This window comes from Melospiza melodia, chromosome 10 (genome assembly GCF_035770615.1).
Source record: "Melospiza melodia melodia isolate bMelMel2 chromosome 10, bMelMel2.pri, whole genome shotgun sequence".
In the NCBI taxonomy this organism is placed as follows: domain Eukaryota; kingdom Metazoa; phylum Chordata; class Aves; order Passeriformes; family Passerellidae; genus Melospiza; species Melospiza melodia.
The window spans coordinates 24,094,635-24,110,653 of record NC_086203.1 but is presented as its reverse complement, the minus strand read 5'-3'; the positions used below and the strand labels follow the sequence as shown (position 1 = coordinate 24,110,653).

Below are 16,019 nucleotides of genomic sequence, written 5' to 3'. Positions count from 1 at the left end.
CATATTGCATGTTCCCAGCCAGAAGTGACTACTGAACACGCATGCATGCATTTGCAGCATTCACATCTGAGCCATGTATGATGTGAATGCCACCTCAGAGAGCCCGCACAGCGAATTTTAAGGACCCATGTGCATGAGAATGAATTACCTCACTGATATTTTTTGGTTTTCAAGTTTAGAATATGTTTTTCCTGCCTCTGTGAATATATAGGCTTGCCATAGATTTTTTTTTTTACCTTGGCATGTCGATAGTAGAGCTTTGTAATGGGTTCCTAATCAGCAGCATCATGAAGGTGGTAGTGTTAGATAACGATGTAAAATGAACAGTGCTGTAATAACTTTTACTGGTAATGTTTGAAATATCTTGAAAACAGGGTGTGAATGATTTAGGGCAGAGTTTAATGTCTCAGGCTTCTAGTTTTTCAAGACAAATGCAAGTACTGAATCCAAGTTGAATTTAAGCTGTTGAAAAACACGTCAGAAAACCCACAAGCACAGTGAAGAAACTCCCAAATTTCTGTACTTTAGAAATAAGAATTAGTTGATTTTTTTTTCCTGATAATTTGCATCATTAATGAAATCATTTATTGTAAATTGAACAGATGAAACCTTCTCTGCTATGTTACAGCTGCATGCCTTTACAGTGGAGCTCTGAAGAGAGCCTCTACAAGAAAGCTTTGTGTTAGAACAGCAGTGCCTAATTCTGTGATTAGCACTGCCCATGCAGGCTAGCACTCAAAGCACTGTTCTCTTTACAATAAAGATAGTTTCCATGAGATGCTTTTTTTTTTTTTTTTTAAAGATATGTGGCCTAACATCTTTCCCTGCGCTTTATTAGAACTAATACACATCTTTATTATCTTTTTCTGCCAACTCTGAAGGCCTTTGCTTGGTGGTCAGACCTGATGGTAGAGCACGCGGAGACGTTCCTGTCGCTGTTTGCGGTGGATATGGATGCAGCGCTAGAGGTGCAGCCCCCAGACACCTGGGACAGCTTCCCGCTCTTTCAGCTCATTAACGATTCCCTCCGTAGTGACTGTATGTATTCTGCATTCTGATCACTCCCTTTCCAGTGGGCTGCTCAGGTTACTGATCGTGCTTTCAGCCTCTCCTTGCTGCACTGAGAACTGAGATGGGTGGAGATTTACAGATTTACAAACTCCTTTAGCACCAGCTTTTATTGCATTGCCACTAGAAAAAAGCACAGCCCTTAAATCACTGCAGTCAAAGGTGGGAAGTTGAATTTTATTTTGCTTCATCTTCTCAAGTCTCTTGGTAATGGCTGCCTGATAAGCAGGGAATTAGGTACTCTATATCTGTCATTAAATGTGTGTATTGTTTTAAACATGTGTACTGCATTTATTTAGCATGGAGTAAGCCAGTCCTTGCTTTAAGATTTTATTGAAGGAAGGAAAATACTAAAGTAAACGGAAGCAGAAGTAGTTCAGAAGAATAGTGTTTTGTGAAATAAGACAATTCTCCAAAGCACTTGGGCCCATGCTTTCAAAACCCATGTTTTGAATTTGGTGCTTTCCTGGATAGTCCAACGCTCCCTGGGGAGCTGGTGGCAATATTGGCATTGCCTTAGCTAGGTCCTAGACCAGGACCTCAGCTAGCTTTCTAAGACTATGTGAAAGAAGCCAGGGACTCATCCTTAGAAAGCAAGCTCCAGCATCATGGTACTGAGCAACCAAAGAAGAAATTATTTTCCCACCTGCTAAAGCCATAATGTTTGCCATGCTGTGTTTCTTACACTGGTTTTATTCACAGGAAGTGATAATGTATTTGTAAGTTTTACATTAATGGAAAAGAAGGTTCATTGTCTGTTTATTTGTTTGGAGTAAGAAGTCATTCCTGCTGTCTGTGTCATGAACTCTGGCTCCTGTTATGTTCTTGAAGTTTTCCTGTTCACTGACAAATTCATTGTTTGATGAAATGCCATGCTGTGGTTTGTTACAGAGGTTGTAGTAACAGTAGTGTCTTACTATACTTTTATTTATCTATTCTAGATAATTTGTGCAATGGAAAATTCCACAAACACCTCCAAGACCTGTTTGCTCCACTTGTTGTTAGATATGTCGATCTGATGGAGTCCTCAATTGCACAGTCAATTCACAGGGGCTTTGAGCGGGAGTCATGGGAGCCAGTAAAGTAAGGAAACCTCCTTTGATACAATCGGAATTTGGGTGCAAATGGATGGAGATTCATATAGAGGTGAATTAGCAAACGTTAGACTGGACATGCAGAAAATGCTTTAAAAGTTCTAGTTTAATGCTATAAATAGGAGGCCTGATCTCTTCAGGATTTTCAGGTTAATGAGGGAAATGGTATTGGCTTTTTGAAATGCATCGCTGCCTCAGTTTGAACCGTGTGCCTTTGAACAGGGAAGCATGAAAATGGGAAAACCTTCTTAACTGCCATGGCTTTTTGGAACCCATTCTAAAGGGCCTTTTCCAATGCTGCTTTTGAACTCACATAGCTCCTTTTCAGAACAAAAAAATCTCGCTTCACTGTGTTCAGTTCCAGCCCTATAACCCCTGTGAGTCATTGCTGTATTTATTCTCAACACTCATTTTTTCCACCCACCCTGTGGGGGGAGTACTGCAGTGTGTGCCTCTGGCATCAGCCCCATGGCTGGTGGCTGCACGTGTCCCCATGTCCAGGGCAGCTCTGCCAGTCCCAGCTCCTCCGCCTGTAGGAATAGACATGCAGAAACCAAAGTGAAACCTGGGCAAGATGACTCAAGCATAATGATTTCTTACATTTGGAAAGCTAGGAGTTTACCAGCAAGAAACTGGGAGCCTGAGGAAAACCCAAATTGAACTCAAGAGCTGGTGAATGATAAAAATGTGACATGTGCTTTGGATTACTGTTGTTATTTCACAGGTTTTGAAGCATTGCTGAACCCTGTCATGCTTGCTCTATAAAGCCAAGTCAGATCCTACAAAGGGAAATAGCTAACTTTTCCTTCTAATAAAGATACTAAAAGAGAAAGATGGACCCTTTGCAAGTGACATGAGTCTGGCAGTGCCTCAGACTAGGAACTGGGACCAGGTGACCTCTGGAGAGACTCTTTTCCTTGCTTTTTTTGTCATTCTCTAAGGAAAGTGAAATGGCACCGCGCTCTCAGAGGTTGCTGTATAAAAGAACGTGTGGTCTTTCAGGGCTTTTCACACCAAATATGTTCCGTTTACAAGGAAAAGAGATTTTGTTCAGCAGCCAGCCTCCCATATGCAACCTGGAGTCTGAGTACCCAGGTTTTTTCCTTTCTTTCTTGTGCATCCTCAGCATCCGTAAGGATTCTGCCTGCCAAATCTCGGGCTTTTTCTTGACACCTGATCATTCCCTCTGTTTTGAGTGGGGTTAAGTGGCTGGCATTCAGGAGCCTCTCTCACTTTCCATTTGCTGTCTTTGGTCTGCAGGCTAACAGGATTAAAGATCCTAAAAAATCTTGTTTCAAATAAGCAGATGTGACCCAGAAAACATACAAGAAATAGATCTTTCGAGTAGGAGAATGCCATTTTTACAGCCACTCCTTCAAGCAGAATTGCACTTCGAAGTTAGCATTAACTTCAGTTTCAGAGCTCTGCTTTAGTAAAAAATATGTATTTCCTTGTCTGTTATGAAACAGAGGCAGTTAACTCTGTGTACCTGTCCACCTGGGTCAAGCACTCAATAAACAAATCATTCCGCTTTTTTTTTTCTTTTATCAGAAGCTGTCATCTTTTTTGCTTTTTAATGACTTCAAGGAGTTAACTATAGATGTCCATAAGTACTTGGATGTGCTACTTGCCTGTCAAAATGCTTTGTCCCTGGGTATGCCAGCATCTATCATTTCCAAGTTATCTCTGATAGTTATAAAAGATCTTTTCTTAGTTCTCTTGTGATGGTTATTCCCTTCTGGAGTTCTAGTTACAGTGTGCTTTGAGCATTGCATCTCCCAGCAAAAGCCCAGGATGGACTCTTTCTCTTATAGGCTTGGGTATATAAAAGATTTCTTCCAGCAGGAAAGTGGGTGCTTTCCACGAGAAGCTTCTGTCCATCTGGTGAAAAGATGCACCATGGATTTTTTTTCACGTGTTGATATTTTGTTCTTATGTCTCGCACACAAAAGTGTGAGTTGCAAAGCTGGCTCAACGTGATGTGGCCCGGTGAAGGGAGGCACCAGTGAGTGCCAGAGGGTGGCACATACAGTGCAAAGGAAAAAAGGAGTGTCATTCCTAGGATCTTATGACATTTTTCATGTGCTGTTCAGAACTAAATGTTAAGGCATCTTCATCTTTGCCTCCTGGGCAGACCACCTGCTCCTCTTTGTCTGATCGACAGGGAACTTGCAGAAAAATTCAGGTTAGAGACTTACTCTGTTTGACTTGCCCTCCTGTATCTACTCTCTTCTCACCCCACATATCCATACTGTAGCACAGTTGAATTTGTGGCCTTGGATTCTCAAATAGTTCGGAGCAGCCAATTCCCAACCAAATTGTGACCTTCTATTGACACCTCTGCAGCAGAGCATTTTTGGAAATCAGGAACACTGCAGAATGTTCTTCCACAGCTTTCCTCTACTTTGGAGATAGACCTTCAAGTTGGCCAGCAAAGACCGATCATCAAAGCTGGCCGTTCCACCAGGCTTCTTGTTGTCCTGGATCTCTGCAGTGCATTATGAGAAGGAAATCTCATTATCTTCTCTTAACCAAGAAATTATTCCACAACACAGAATCTTTTGAAAGGGTTTCTCTGTACTTGTGTTTGCAGTCAAGGCTGAAATATGTAGCCCTCCATAACCTGACCAGATGGCAGTTTGCAAGCATGTATTTCTTCTATTTTCATTGCTGAATACTCTGCACCTTATGCTCTGAGGAGTTAGGTATAGAAATCACAGTGAGAGAGAGATACTGTTAAGTATTGAAAAAAATGGTGGGGGGAAAGCATGGACGTTATGTGCTCATGAGGGCTCTGTAATCTGCCTCTGCAGAGCTGCTGAATTTGCAGGGGGTCCGTGCCCTATAGCTAGAGCAGCTGGTGCGCTTGTGTGAATCCACGCAGAGAAATGTGGAACACTTGTCCTTCGCACAGTCATCCAAGTATGCAGGATGCAGAGTAGGTCTGTTCTCTGGTGAGTTGAGAGGTCTTGGAAAAGTAGGGTTTGCAATGGGGTTTTTTTCATGCTAGCTTCTCGAAGAGTGCTGATTTATCTCGCAGCCAGCTGACACGTATGTGTGTGTGTCTCTGTGTGTGTGTCTGTGTTGAAAGATCCTTTTGAGCAAATGCTAAAGCTCATGCAATGACAACCAATTTCAATGGCTTGACTAGGACATTACTCATTGACCCAGGGCTCTCTCTACCGCTCTGTAGTCCTGGCTTTAGCATCTATTAATTGCTCACTAACCCTTTGCAGACTATTTATAAATGTATCATTAATATAAATGTCAGTACTTGAACAATATGATTATACTAATCATTTTATAAGGTTGTACAACTACAGAATGATAGTGAAAAGTGTTTCCCCTTAAAAGAAGCACCGCTGTAGTGAAAGTGAGTATTTTTGTTACTATTCTGGGTGTCAGTCAGGAAGAGCACAGATTTGACTGCCTACTTCACTATCAAGCTCTTTGCTTCACATCAAGGCTTTTGTGAAAAGATTTGCTCTTGAGCATTTGCTCAGCCTCGACAGTGAGGTTTCAAGTGTTTATAGTGATGGAAGAAACAGGCATTTGCGTCCTCCATCACTAAATCATTTCAGGCATCCTGTAGGAACTCAGCGTTTAGGTGTGGCCAAGGGTCTCGTTCAGCTCTATTCTGAACCCAGGAGACAGCTCAGTAAAAATACTGTGATTTTTCTGCCCTCCTTTCACTGCTAGGGCAGCTCTACAGGAGCAGCTGCAGTGCAACTGGACGTGTTCCATCCAGTGCTGCAGTACAGTGTGAGCTATGGGAGGGTGTGCAGGGGTGCACTGCCCGTCTGCTTGCACTGAGAGCTTCCCAGCAGACAGCCCAGGTGAGGGCATTTCCACAGCTCACAGACACAAACAGGGCAGAAACAGAAGACACCAGGAAAACAAGCAGTGCAGCTCCAGAGCTTGTGTCTCTCATCAAACGTATCAGGAGCCAGTCCTGAAGCTGAGTCGTCTTAAATCAGACAGCCCTCATCTTGTTGATGCAAATGCCCACATTCCCTGCCTGATGGCTGAGGTTATATTTAGCCATCTATATTAAATAGGCATGGCTGGCTTCTAGAAACCGTTTCTCATCTTGGACCTGTATTTTTATGGTCTGAACAATTGCAGGCTTCATGGAACATTTGTTGGTAATATTAATAATTTTTTAGAGGTCTCACTGCAACTGTTAGTCAGATAATTAGATCAGTTGAACCTGAAAAACTGTGCATGTCAATTCAGGAGAATATTTTTTTTACATTACTTACTGTATGTTAACATAATATACTCCATTATTTTGCTGTTTTGTTTTGTTTTAAAAGTACTAACTTATTCTTGCAACATATTCTTGCATCAGCAAAATAATGTGTTGTATAAAAGAAATATGTTTCCGTGTGAATATAGTATACTGTTTACTCTAGAAGTCATATTTTATTAATACAGTGTTTTTATTAATATAACACTGTCACTTCTTGAATTTTAATATTAAAACCAAAGGTCCTCTGATTTATGTATTTACCATCTGGCTAAGTTATTTAAGTTGCTTTTCCTTATACATTTATATGTTGTCCACCTCTTGCTATTTCTTTATTTATTCCATATCAGTATCTAACCACATGCACTGCCATTTCTGAAGATTTAACACTCTCTCAATCACTATGTAGTCTATGTCTCATTCAATAGTCATATCATCTTAGCAGCAGATACAGTATGAATGAAAACAATGGACAGCTTTGTGACAGTAGTGAATTCTCCTCTTTGCCTGAAAAAGAGAACACACAGATAGCAGGAAGTTAAATCTGCTAAGAATCATAGAAATAATTAGAAATCAGAGCATAGTGATGAGGCTTTTTTCACTGGAAAAAACTTTGATTTGTGATTTTCCTCCCCAACAAGGGATTTTATTCACAAAGAATGAAGTCTGTTCCCTAACATTCACCAGCAATGACAAGCTGAGCTCTTGCAGAGATGTGGTTCACATCATCTGATGCGTTAGGAAACATTTATTCAGGCAGCTCAATTCCACTGCTTTGGGGGTTGATATATAAAACTTGCAGTAAGAAATGAAGTGCTAAATATGTCTCAGAGAAGTTACTAGGATTTTAATATGTCTTGAAAGACATAGTGTATAATTTGATAGTTTCACAGGAAGCCAGATAATGATGTCTGTAAAGTAACTCATTTAATCCAGGGAAATGGGAGAGACCTCCAAAGGTGCCATATCCTGGTGCAGTCTCAGAGCAGGCAAGTTTGGATGCTGAAGCAGTGCCTGTGTGCATCAATAGGAAAGCTTTCAGCAGCTTCAGCAGTGCAGGGTGAAGCTGAAATCCTGAATTTCTAATTCCATTTTCACTGAGTCCAAGTAGCAATCTGGTGAAAACGCATCTGGTTTTGTTCCTCACATGGGACTGTAAAACCACCTGTGGGTTGTGTACCAGGGGATCAGACAGTGTTCCTGGGGGAGGGCAGAAATGAGGCATTTTTCTCTCTTCAGAGAGTCAGGTAATATGTGAGTTGGGTAATTGAGCTCTGTGTTTTGCTGATTCCCAGATCTCCTGATGTTTTCATTTTGCATGTAGAATATAACTGTGATGAGATATTAATTTAAACAGAATTAGACCAGTTACAATACCTAGAGATTTAGTACAATGAAACATGTCAGGGTGCATTCCAAACTTTGGGCACGCAGTGCTGTTACATGCACCTTGTTCCAGGAGAGAATGTTGCATTAAATCAACACAGCTGTCCACTTTTTAAAGATCTCTATTTGCATAACAGTTGCACATCTGAAAATACTGATTGAAGTCATGATGCCCAAGTACACATGCTTGATATTAACCTTTGAGTATCTTAATCACCTCATGGCCCCCTTTCAGCCATGAAACAGTCACATACTAGTCCTGGATTCATTTACAAAGTGCAGTTTATGCACAGCGTTCAAATAGTGGGGCTGGGCAATCCTTTGTTTTGCACCCAGGAATGCAAGGGAGGATCAGGGCACAGTCTTCACAGAGGAAGAACCTTGTAGTTCACTGTCTCATCACTCCAGATTAGCCCATCTTTATTTGTGGAGGGTCTAAGACAGAGAGGTTTTGCAGCAAAATTTCAACTCCATTGAGCTTGGTGGCAAGAAAAACTCTTATGGCTGGAATTTCAGACTCTCCCTTTATTATTTCAAATTCCAGTCCCTTAGCAGATATCATAGTTTAGCACTTCCATTGAGCCTGTGTGTGTAAGAACTGAGACTCTTCCTTAAAAGAGAGATTTTTTGGAAGAAAAGCTGCTCTCTGCACTTTGAAATGGTATCAGGACTTGAAGGTGCAGTTATTTTCACAGGTGTTTAAATTCTCTGTCAATTTTTCCCTTTGCGATTCTTCTTTTCATTCTGGTTTGCTTGTTTTTTTAAGGAATTTGAATTTTATAGCAGACTGAAAACTCAGTACATAAACTTTCATACTCATGCTTCTTTCTGAAATGTTTTGCTTTAGTTTTTTAACTGTCCTCATGCTGTGAACTTTGCAGATTTGTTTCTGAGTGTCATGTGCTTCTGCTACATCGGCATTGTCACTGTTATGGTATTTTTTCTTTCTGTCTGTTTCTTCCACAGGAGTTTAACAAGTAATCTGCCCAATGTGAATCTACCAAATGTGAATCTCCCTAAAGTACCAAATCTACCAGTTAACATCCCACTAGGCATCCCACAAATGCCTAGCTTTTCTGCACCGTCATGGATGGCTGCTATTTATGATTCTGAGTGTGTATTCAGTTCAAATTAGATCTCATTTAAATTTAAAGTAATCTTGGCATGGATATGTATTGTTTGTTTCTGTGCATTACATAAAACTTTAAAGAGTGATACAGTTAATTAAATGTTTTCTGAATGAGACACTAGTGAATTTCTGGCATGTGTATTTTGAGGGTTTTTTTGTATAAACCTTGAAAATTTGTCTCAACTCCCACTGAGAGTTTGAGCAAATATCTTGCTTTACAAAATAGCTGTCAACAATGGGGTATGGTCTGAATAACATACAAACCACAGAACTCACAATGTGACATTATGTGTCTCAGCAAAGAGTTTTGTCCAAAAGAGAAGATTAATCAATTTCAATGCCAGTCAACCAATTTCTGTGGACCAGATGTAGATCTAAAAATGAATTTTATTTCATGCGAGCTCTGCAATTCCCAGATAATTTTTGTCTTGACTTTGGTGAAGCAGTTTAAGAAAGAGGAGCACCCTGTAACAGTTTTCATTCACATTGAGGGATGATCTAGAGAGCAACTAAAGCTCCATAGCCTTCATTACTGCCCAAATAATGCCATGACCAACTAAAGAAAGAGATTTTCAATGTGATTTTTAGATTGTGGCTTGGAAAATAGTGTCAAAGCAGTTACTGTGTAGGAGCCTTGAGCTCTGTGCTTCCTGCCTGAGTGTCCCAAGGTGCATGTGTGAAGCTCAGGGGGAACATGCCACAAATCCTCAGCACAGATTAGGCAAGTTCTCTTATAGGAGATTTCTCACTGAGGAGTGTGGAGGGTGGTACCCAGTGGGCTCCACCCAAATCTCATCATCTCAAGATGTCCTGTCATGGGAACTGCTATTTGTCCATTCTCCTTCTAAAGTCCTAGAGAGTTATTTAGGGTTGGCATAGACAACAGACAGCACTGTGGTGCTTTTCCTCTGTCCTCTCACTTAATAGATAAAACTGAAGAACTCACCCCAGAATCTCCTGTTCCCTTGTACTGAAACACCCTCAATTACATCTACACCTGGAGTCCACCAGAATGCCTCTGCCATTAGTCTGGCACAGGCAGGATTGCAGAGCACTGGTAATGAATGAAAGCAAAGAAAACACTGATGTGAGATCTTTTTAAATAGATTTAAAACCTTTTAAAATATTAGCATGGTTGTTTAATGTTTCAAAGCCATACAACTCATATTCATGCTAAGATAGTTATTTTAAAGGCTAGCTTAGGCAGTTGTCTGTAAAGAGTACTTGAAAGTTTTTAATCTTGCTCTGTGCATGCTTTGTGGTATTGCCCTTGAAAAGATAAGAATCATGTAATGACAGAAAATTGGATCATCCCTCTGAAAATGCTTGAGCATCAATGGTATATTGCAAGCTGCCGGCGTGATTAGAGTAATTGTGGTGCTCACAAGCAAAATCCAAACAGTGCATTTTGGAAATGAATATACTATATTGTTTACTTGGATGGAGCCCTAATCAAAAGTGAGAAAAAGACTGAGAATAATTCTTCAAGAATTTTGAAACCAAATGGATGTCATAATATTGCTGTAGTAAATACCAATTATTGTATTTGTACACATTAAATCACTTCAAATGTAAATCCATGCAGTTCCAAAACTGGGTTTAGACTGTTAAAGCTTGCTTACACCCAAGCACAGGTTTGAACTAAAAGCTCTTGGTAGATGAACATGTGAGCCTGTTGTCCAAATTGGTCCCCTGGCAAAAGCAAATGCCTGATTCTTTATCTTTTCATCTCCCTGGTTCCCTTTTACTCTCCCTTCCCCTCCATCAAGGACATGTTACCTGTTGCTTAGTGTCAGATACGTTTCTCCTACAACCAAGACTATTCATTCTTTATCTTGTTGACTCTGCTAGCCCAGGCTCCCTCAGGACCCCTCTGGCATGTTGGGACTACAGCTCTCACCTGGGAGTAGCCCTGTTTGCATTAGTTCCCAGCTCCTCTAGCATTAACTCAATGCAGCTGGCATCTGTCACAATAGAAACACCCTCCCTCATCTGTTTCTATAGATGATGTCAGCACAAGTGGTAATGCATGGTGTGTTAAATATCTTATAAATTACTGTGTTAGCATTAGTGGTATGCGAGGAGGGGGTTGAAACTCTTGAAGCTCCCTTGGTAATTGTTCTGGAAAAAAAAAAAAAAGTGAGGGAGAAGAAGAGAGGGAGAGAAGAGGGTTATAGATGCATAAATTTCTGTGCACAAACAGAGTGCAATCCAGTCCTGTATTTTTATTCTGTAAGTGGAGGTTTGAGATATAATTATACTGTGAAAAGAGCTGGTGTAGCTACACACTGCAGGACTAAAGACTTCCATCTGGGCAGGGGTGTGGGTACAAGAATATATGCTTGGGAAAGAAATTGAGAATTTTGTGGCAGACCAAAGTTGTTGCAAAATAAATTTTTAAAAATGTAAATTTGTTGTCCTGTAATTGCCTTTGCAAAGAAAAAGAGAAAAAGGTGCAGCAGTAAATCCTGCCGAAACTCCTGGATATGAGATGTACCCTTAGCTCAATTGACTTACCCCAATTTTTTTTCAGCTGTTCAAGAGATAAAGTGTGTCCTCGCTCACCACTTGTTAGCACTGTCCCTTACCTGGAAACGGGGCCACACTGGGGGAACAAGGGAAACTCAAGATATAATTTGGAGGGGGGAGAATTGCATGAAACCCTAAATCTTAATAACTGCATACAGCCTAGTATGGCAGTTATTATTGATCAAGGATTTTCTCCCACAATTTCTGGCCTTAATTCTTAATAATCACATACTTTAATGTGGTTATTAACTAAGGCTGATTTTTACCATACACACGTTCTTCCCGTTAATGTGTGTAACTCATGATGTTGTCTTACTCATCTGGTCTGGAGAGTTTTGTGGGTGATGACAGCAAGGTAGATTAGGCAACTGTATGGTAAAACTCAAAATCCTGATGGTGGAGATGGCCAGCGTTGTCCTGTGTATGAAACTGCTGTCTGCCTTACACTTGTTGCAGGAATGGTCTCCACATCAGGTTGCCCAGACCCCGATGCCACTTCTGACTTTTGTTCTCATTTTGCCCTGCCAGCAATGGATCAGGCACCTCAGAAGATATGTTCTGGAAACTTGATGCCCTACAGACCTTCATTCGGGATTTGCACTGGCCTGAGGAGGAGTTTGGGAAACACCTGGAGCAGCGCTTGAAGCTGATGGCGAGTGACATGATCGAGTCCTGTGTGAAAAGGTGGGTGCCCATGAGGGAGCCTGGCATGGTTCTCGCAAGAGCTCACAGGATGCAAAGCTATTCCACCTTAAAACTGGAATTCACCCCATTGCTGTGAGCTGTGGACTCTCCCAAGCAGGCACTTATCTGTTGAGACTGAGTGCTTATTCACAGTAAGGCAATAAATCACCCATTCTTCTGGGATATGTAGGTAATTACTTATTTTCAGTGCCACACGTGAGGTCAGATCTTTGTAAATGCAGTTTGGTGTGATGATGCTGACTGCTGAAGGTATAGCCATAAGAAAAATCCCAGCACCCACCTAAAAAGCACAGATACATGAAATAAACCAAGAAAAAATTATTTAAAAAGTGGGATAGTGTGTTGCTTGGCACACAGGTTTCACGTCTGCCGTTGATTGGGAAAAGCTGTTGTATCATCAGCCACATTATAGCATAGTTACCTGCAGATCTTCCAAAACAGAGATATCTTTAAGCAACTTTTAGACATACTGGCAGCTGTCATTTTGAAAGCAAAATATTGAAGTTAAATTTCCAACTTTTCCACTGCAATTTATGTCCATTTGCATCAGAGATAACGAGGCAAGAAGAAAAAATGAACTTGGTATTTCTTTGTGCAAAAATTTGTAGACAAAGAGATGAACCAGAGAAAAAATGGATGCCAAATATAGCCAGTACATGCTAATATTAACTGCAGTGAGTGATGTGGCTGTCCTGTACCACACTTTCCTGGCCACTCTGCAAGTCTGAGTGTAGCATTTATTTTCAGTACAATCCTCACTAGCCTGGATGTGCAGTATCAGCACAGGGGAAGGCATATTCAATCCCTGAGATGCAGGCAGGAAGGCAGATAGCTCGAGGCTTGTTCTCTCACCATTCTGGAATAAACCCTAGTGCATTTTAAGTGCAATGAGATGTGTTGCATTTAATATCTTTGACATAGAGCAATTTATTACAGCAGCCCATCTTTGGTCCTGTGTCTGGCACAAACACTGAGCTTTAGTTGTCTTTCAGTTGTCAGACTGTGTTTTAGGAGAAAACCCAGTGATGGAGCTCTGCTCTCTTCTCTGCTCTAGCACCACCAGCAAAACTTATTTTCTCTTTTTTCTTTTCTTCACTTGGAAGTAAGGCCCCTTTACTGTCCCTACAGCACAGTTATAGCTGCAATGATCTGTAAAAACCAGAACAAGTTAGCTCAGCTGAGACAACTGGGAAAAATAAGCAAATTTCCAGGTACATCTAGAGAAGAGCTTGTGTGCCTGGAAGCCAGGTGGTTTTTTTCCCTGATTTGCCTCAACCTTTCTACAAATGTGTTGCCCCTCTGTAAAAACCTGGCCCAGCTTGTATTGGTACAACTATATTTAATGGTTGTGAGCATAAGTAAGTAGGAACATGCTCCTTTCCATGAGGAGATGGAAAATCCCAGTCTCCTTGGGTCCTTTCAGTAATTATCAACATTCTAGTCCCCGAGTCCAGGCTAAATCTGGCACTGGTAATTAAATCAGTTCAAATGCCATTGCTGATGTAAACCAATATGCTGCCTTCCCTATTTATATCACCTGCAAACAGGGCCTGGCTAAGGTTTCTTTAGCAATTTCAGTTTGACACAACATTTTTCTTCGCGTCTGTCTCTGAACTGTTGAATCCATGGAGGAGCCACTCTGCCTTCCACACTGGGTTGTATTTCAGGGCTGTCAGGAAAGCAGCCCTTGCAAGGAAGGCCTGCTCACTAATAAATCCAGGCAGAAGGACCTACATACCAGCTCAGATCTGATCCCCAGAAAGGGAGCTTCACATCCGTAAATGAGTTTTCATTTGCATAACCCTTGGGGGATCATTGAAGTTCAGAATTATTCCTGAGCTGCAGCTGATATTATTTGTTATTTCTAAATTGAAGCTCCTATGTTAATTTATTGGCAGATTCTGTGTGATGTGATAATTGTTCTGTGTTAGGTTAGATTAGTGAAGTACCTCTGGAATATGAAGAGGGGCTCTGAAAAAAGGCAAGGCAATGCTCACCACACTGGAAAGTATTCCCTTGTTAGACTCACAAATGCCTTGGTATTTAAAATATGACACAGGATCAGATTTTGTAGGTTTTGGCCTAACAAAGGTTTTGGTGTATTATGGTTTGTTACTGCAGGGATGTCAGATGTGATCTCAGTGAAACCTCAGGAGAACAGGGAGGTGTGTGATGCAGGTGTGTTCATATGCACATGCCTGAGCCTCTGCATGCTTTGCAGATACAATCTGGTGAATGTGTGTGGTGCAGGGAAACCACTTCTGTGAGCTCACAAGACAATTAAGAACTTCCAGTGAGCAAATACTATCATATCACTATAAATGCAATGATCTGGCAGTGTCCTTTCAGTCAAGCAATGAAGGAGTTTCTGTTATTTGTGGTTGCTGTCAGGGAGCAATAGGAGCTTCCTTTAGTGCAGCAGGGTGTGGTTATCAATCAGCTAATGCAACCAAATTAAAGGTGTGCATTGACACTGCTGTTTGTAACATCATCACACTGTTTATCAAGCATAAGAGAGTCACAGTTTCCCTGAAACTGTTGAACACTTTATAAATAATGTGTATTCTGGAAAGGGGGTTTCTTTTTAAACAGGAAAATCATTTTTAGAAAAAACACATTTGTAACAATTGCACTGTGGCACTCCCAGCAGCATTCAGCTTTCTGGCTCTCAAACTCCTCTCAGTATTGTTTCAAATTATTATTGTCTTAGTATTTTTAAAAGCAACTGAAACATCTTCTCCTACTTTCTTTCACAGAACAAGGATTGCATTTGAAGTAAAACTGCAGAAAACCAGCCGATCAACAGATTTCCGAGTCCCTCAATCAATATGCACCATGTTTAATGTCATGGTGGATGCCAAAGCTCAGTCTACAAAGCTTTGCAGTATGGAAATGGGCCAAGAGGTAAAAATGCAGGTTCTTCCTTTCACAGCTTTTAAAGGCAATGTCATGAAATTTCCTGTCTCCTGTTGTGCTCGTTTCAGAGACGTTGTATCGTTTGTGGATTTAGCCTTCCATAGAGAGTGTGCAGATGAATGTACAGGGGGTTGCTCTCAAATCTAATGAATAGAAACATTCGGAATCCCTGTCACTTAGGAGTGGCTTTTTGCAAGGACTGTGGTATGCATACGGTATCTCTCAAGCTTGGTTGTTGCATGATGACCATACAAATTGAGTCATTAACTGCACCTTGGAGCCAGGTGTCAGCAACACACTTTCTGTGTATGGCTATTTTCTGTAGACAAACATAAGGAAAACAGAACGGCCAAGTTGTTGCTGTGATGCATGTAAGGAAAAAAAAAAACAAAACTACAAAAATAAGAACTTGAAAAACTAGATTGAAATTCCGGCTGCTTTGCCTTCCTCGAGTACTGGCTGTAATCAGCTCACTTGATCATTCTGGATTTCCAGGTTCATAATGACTCAAGTTCCCAAATAACAAACCTGTTTTAATTAATTGCTGACTTTTATTTTCTTCTGAAGCCATAGTTGCAGGTTGAAGTTTCTGTGAATTGACCAATGAGTTAGAAAGACATGGCAAATTGGAATGAATTAAATGCATCAGAATGCTCATTTTGCTCCAGTGACTTCAAGCCAAATTGAATATTCATATACCAGTGTAGAATAAATTCACAAATACTGTTTGGCTCACCTAGTCCGCTGCTTGTCAGCATTTCCTAGATAAGCCTTTTCACTACAGCTTTCCATGGTCAGATTTTGCAGTGAATCATTGCTAGTTGTTCCTGTGTTTTTTCAGTTGTTCACTTCAATTTGTTCCTCTGAAAGAACTTGCTCCAAAGGCCACTGGATGTTGCAGGGCTCTCTGCTCTCATGTCAGTGGTGTTTGGATCAGATTCAG

The 16,019-nt window shown here is 40.9% G+C and overlaps 1 protein-coding gene across 9 annotated transcripts in view; it reads left to right on the top strand.

Moving 5' to 3' along the window:
* Positions 1-16,019, top strand: part of CADPS (calcium dependent secretion activator) — a 203,498-nt gene that overhangs the window by 152,144 nt on the left and 35,335 nt on the right. For 6 of the 9 annotated variants that reach the window (XM_063164920.1, XM_063164919.1, XM_063164918.1 and 3 more), the window contains 5 exons: positions 882-1,038; positions 2,010-2,151; positions 8,764-8,910; positions 11,984-12,139; positions 14,917-15,064. In XM_063164920.1, the coding sequence (XP_063020990.1) occupies positions 882-1,038; positions 2,010-2,151; positions 8,764-8,910; positions 11,984-12,139; positions 14,917-15,064 (750 nt within the window). The remainder of the gene's footprint in view (positions 1-881; positions 1,039-2,009; positions 2,152-8,763; positions 8,911-11,983; positions 12,140-14,916; positions 15,065-16,019) is intronic. The other 3 variants (XM_063164923.1, XM_063164922.1, XM_063164921.1) reach the window with 1 other exon arrangement.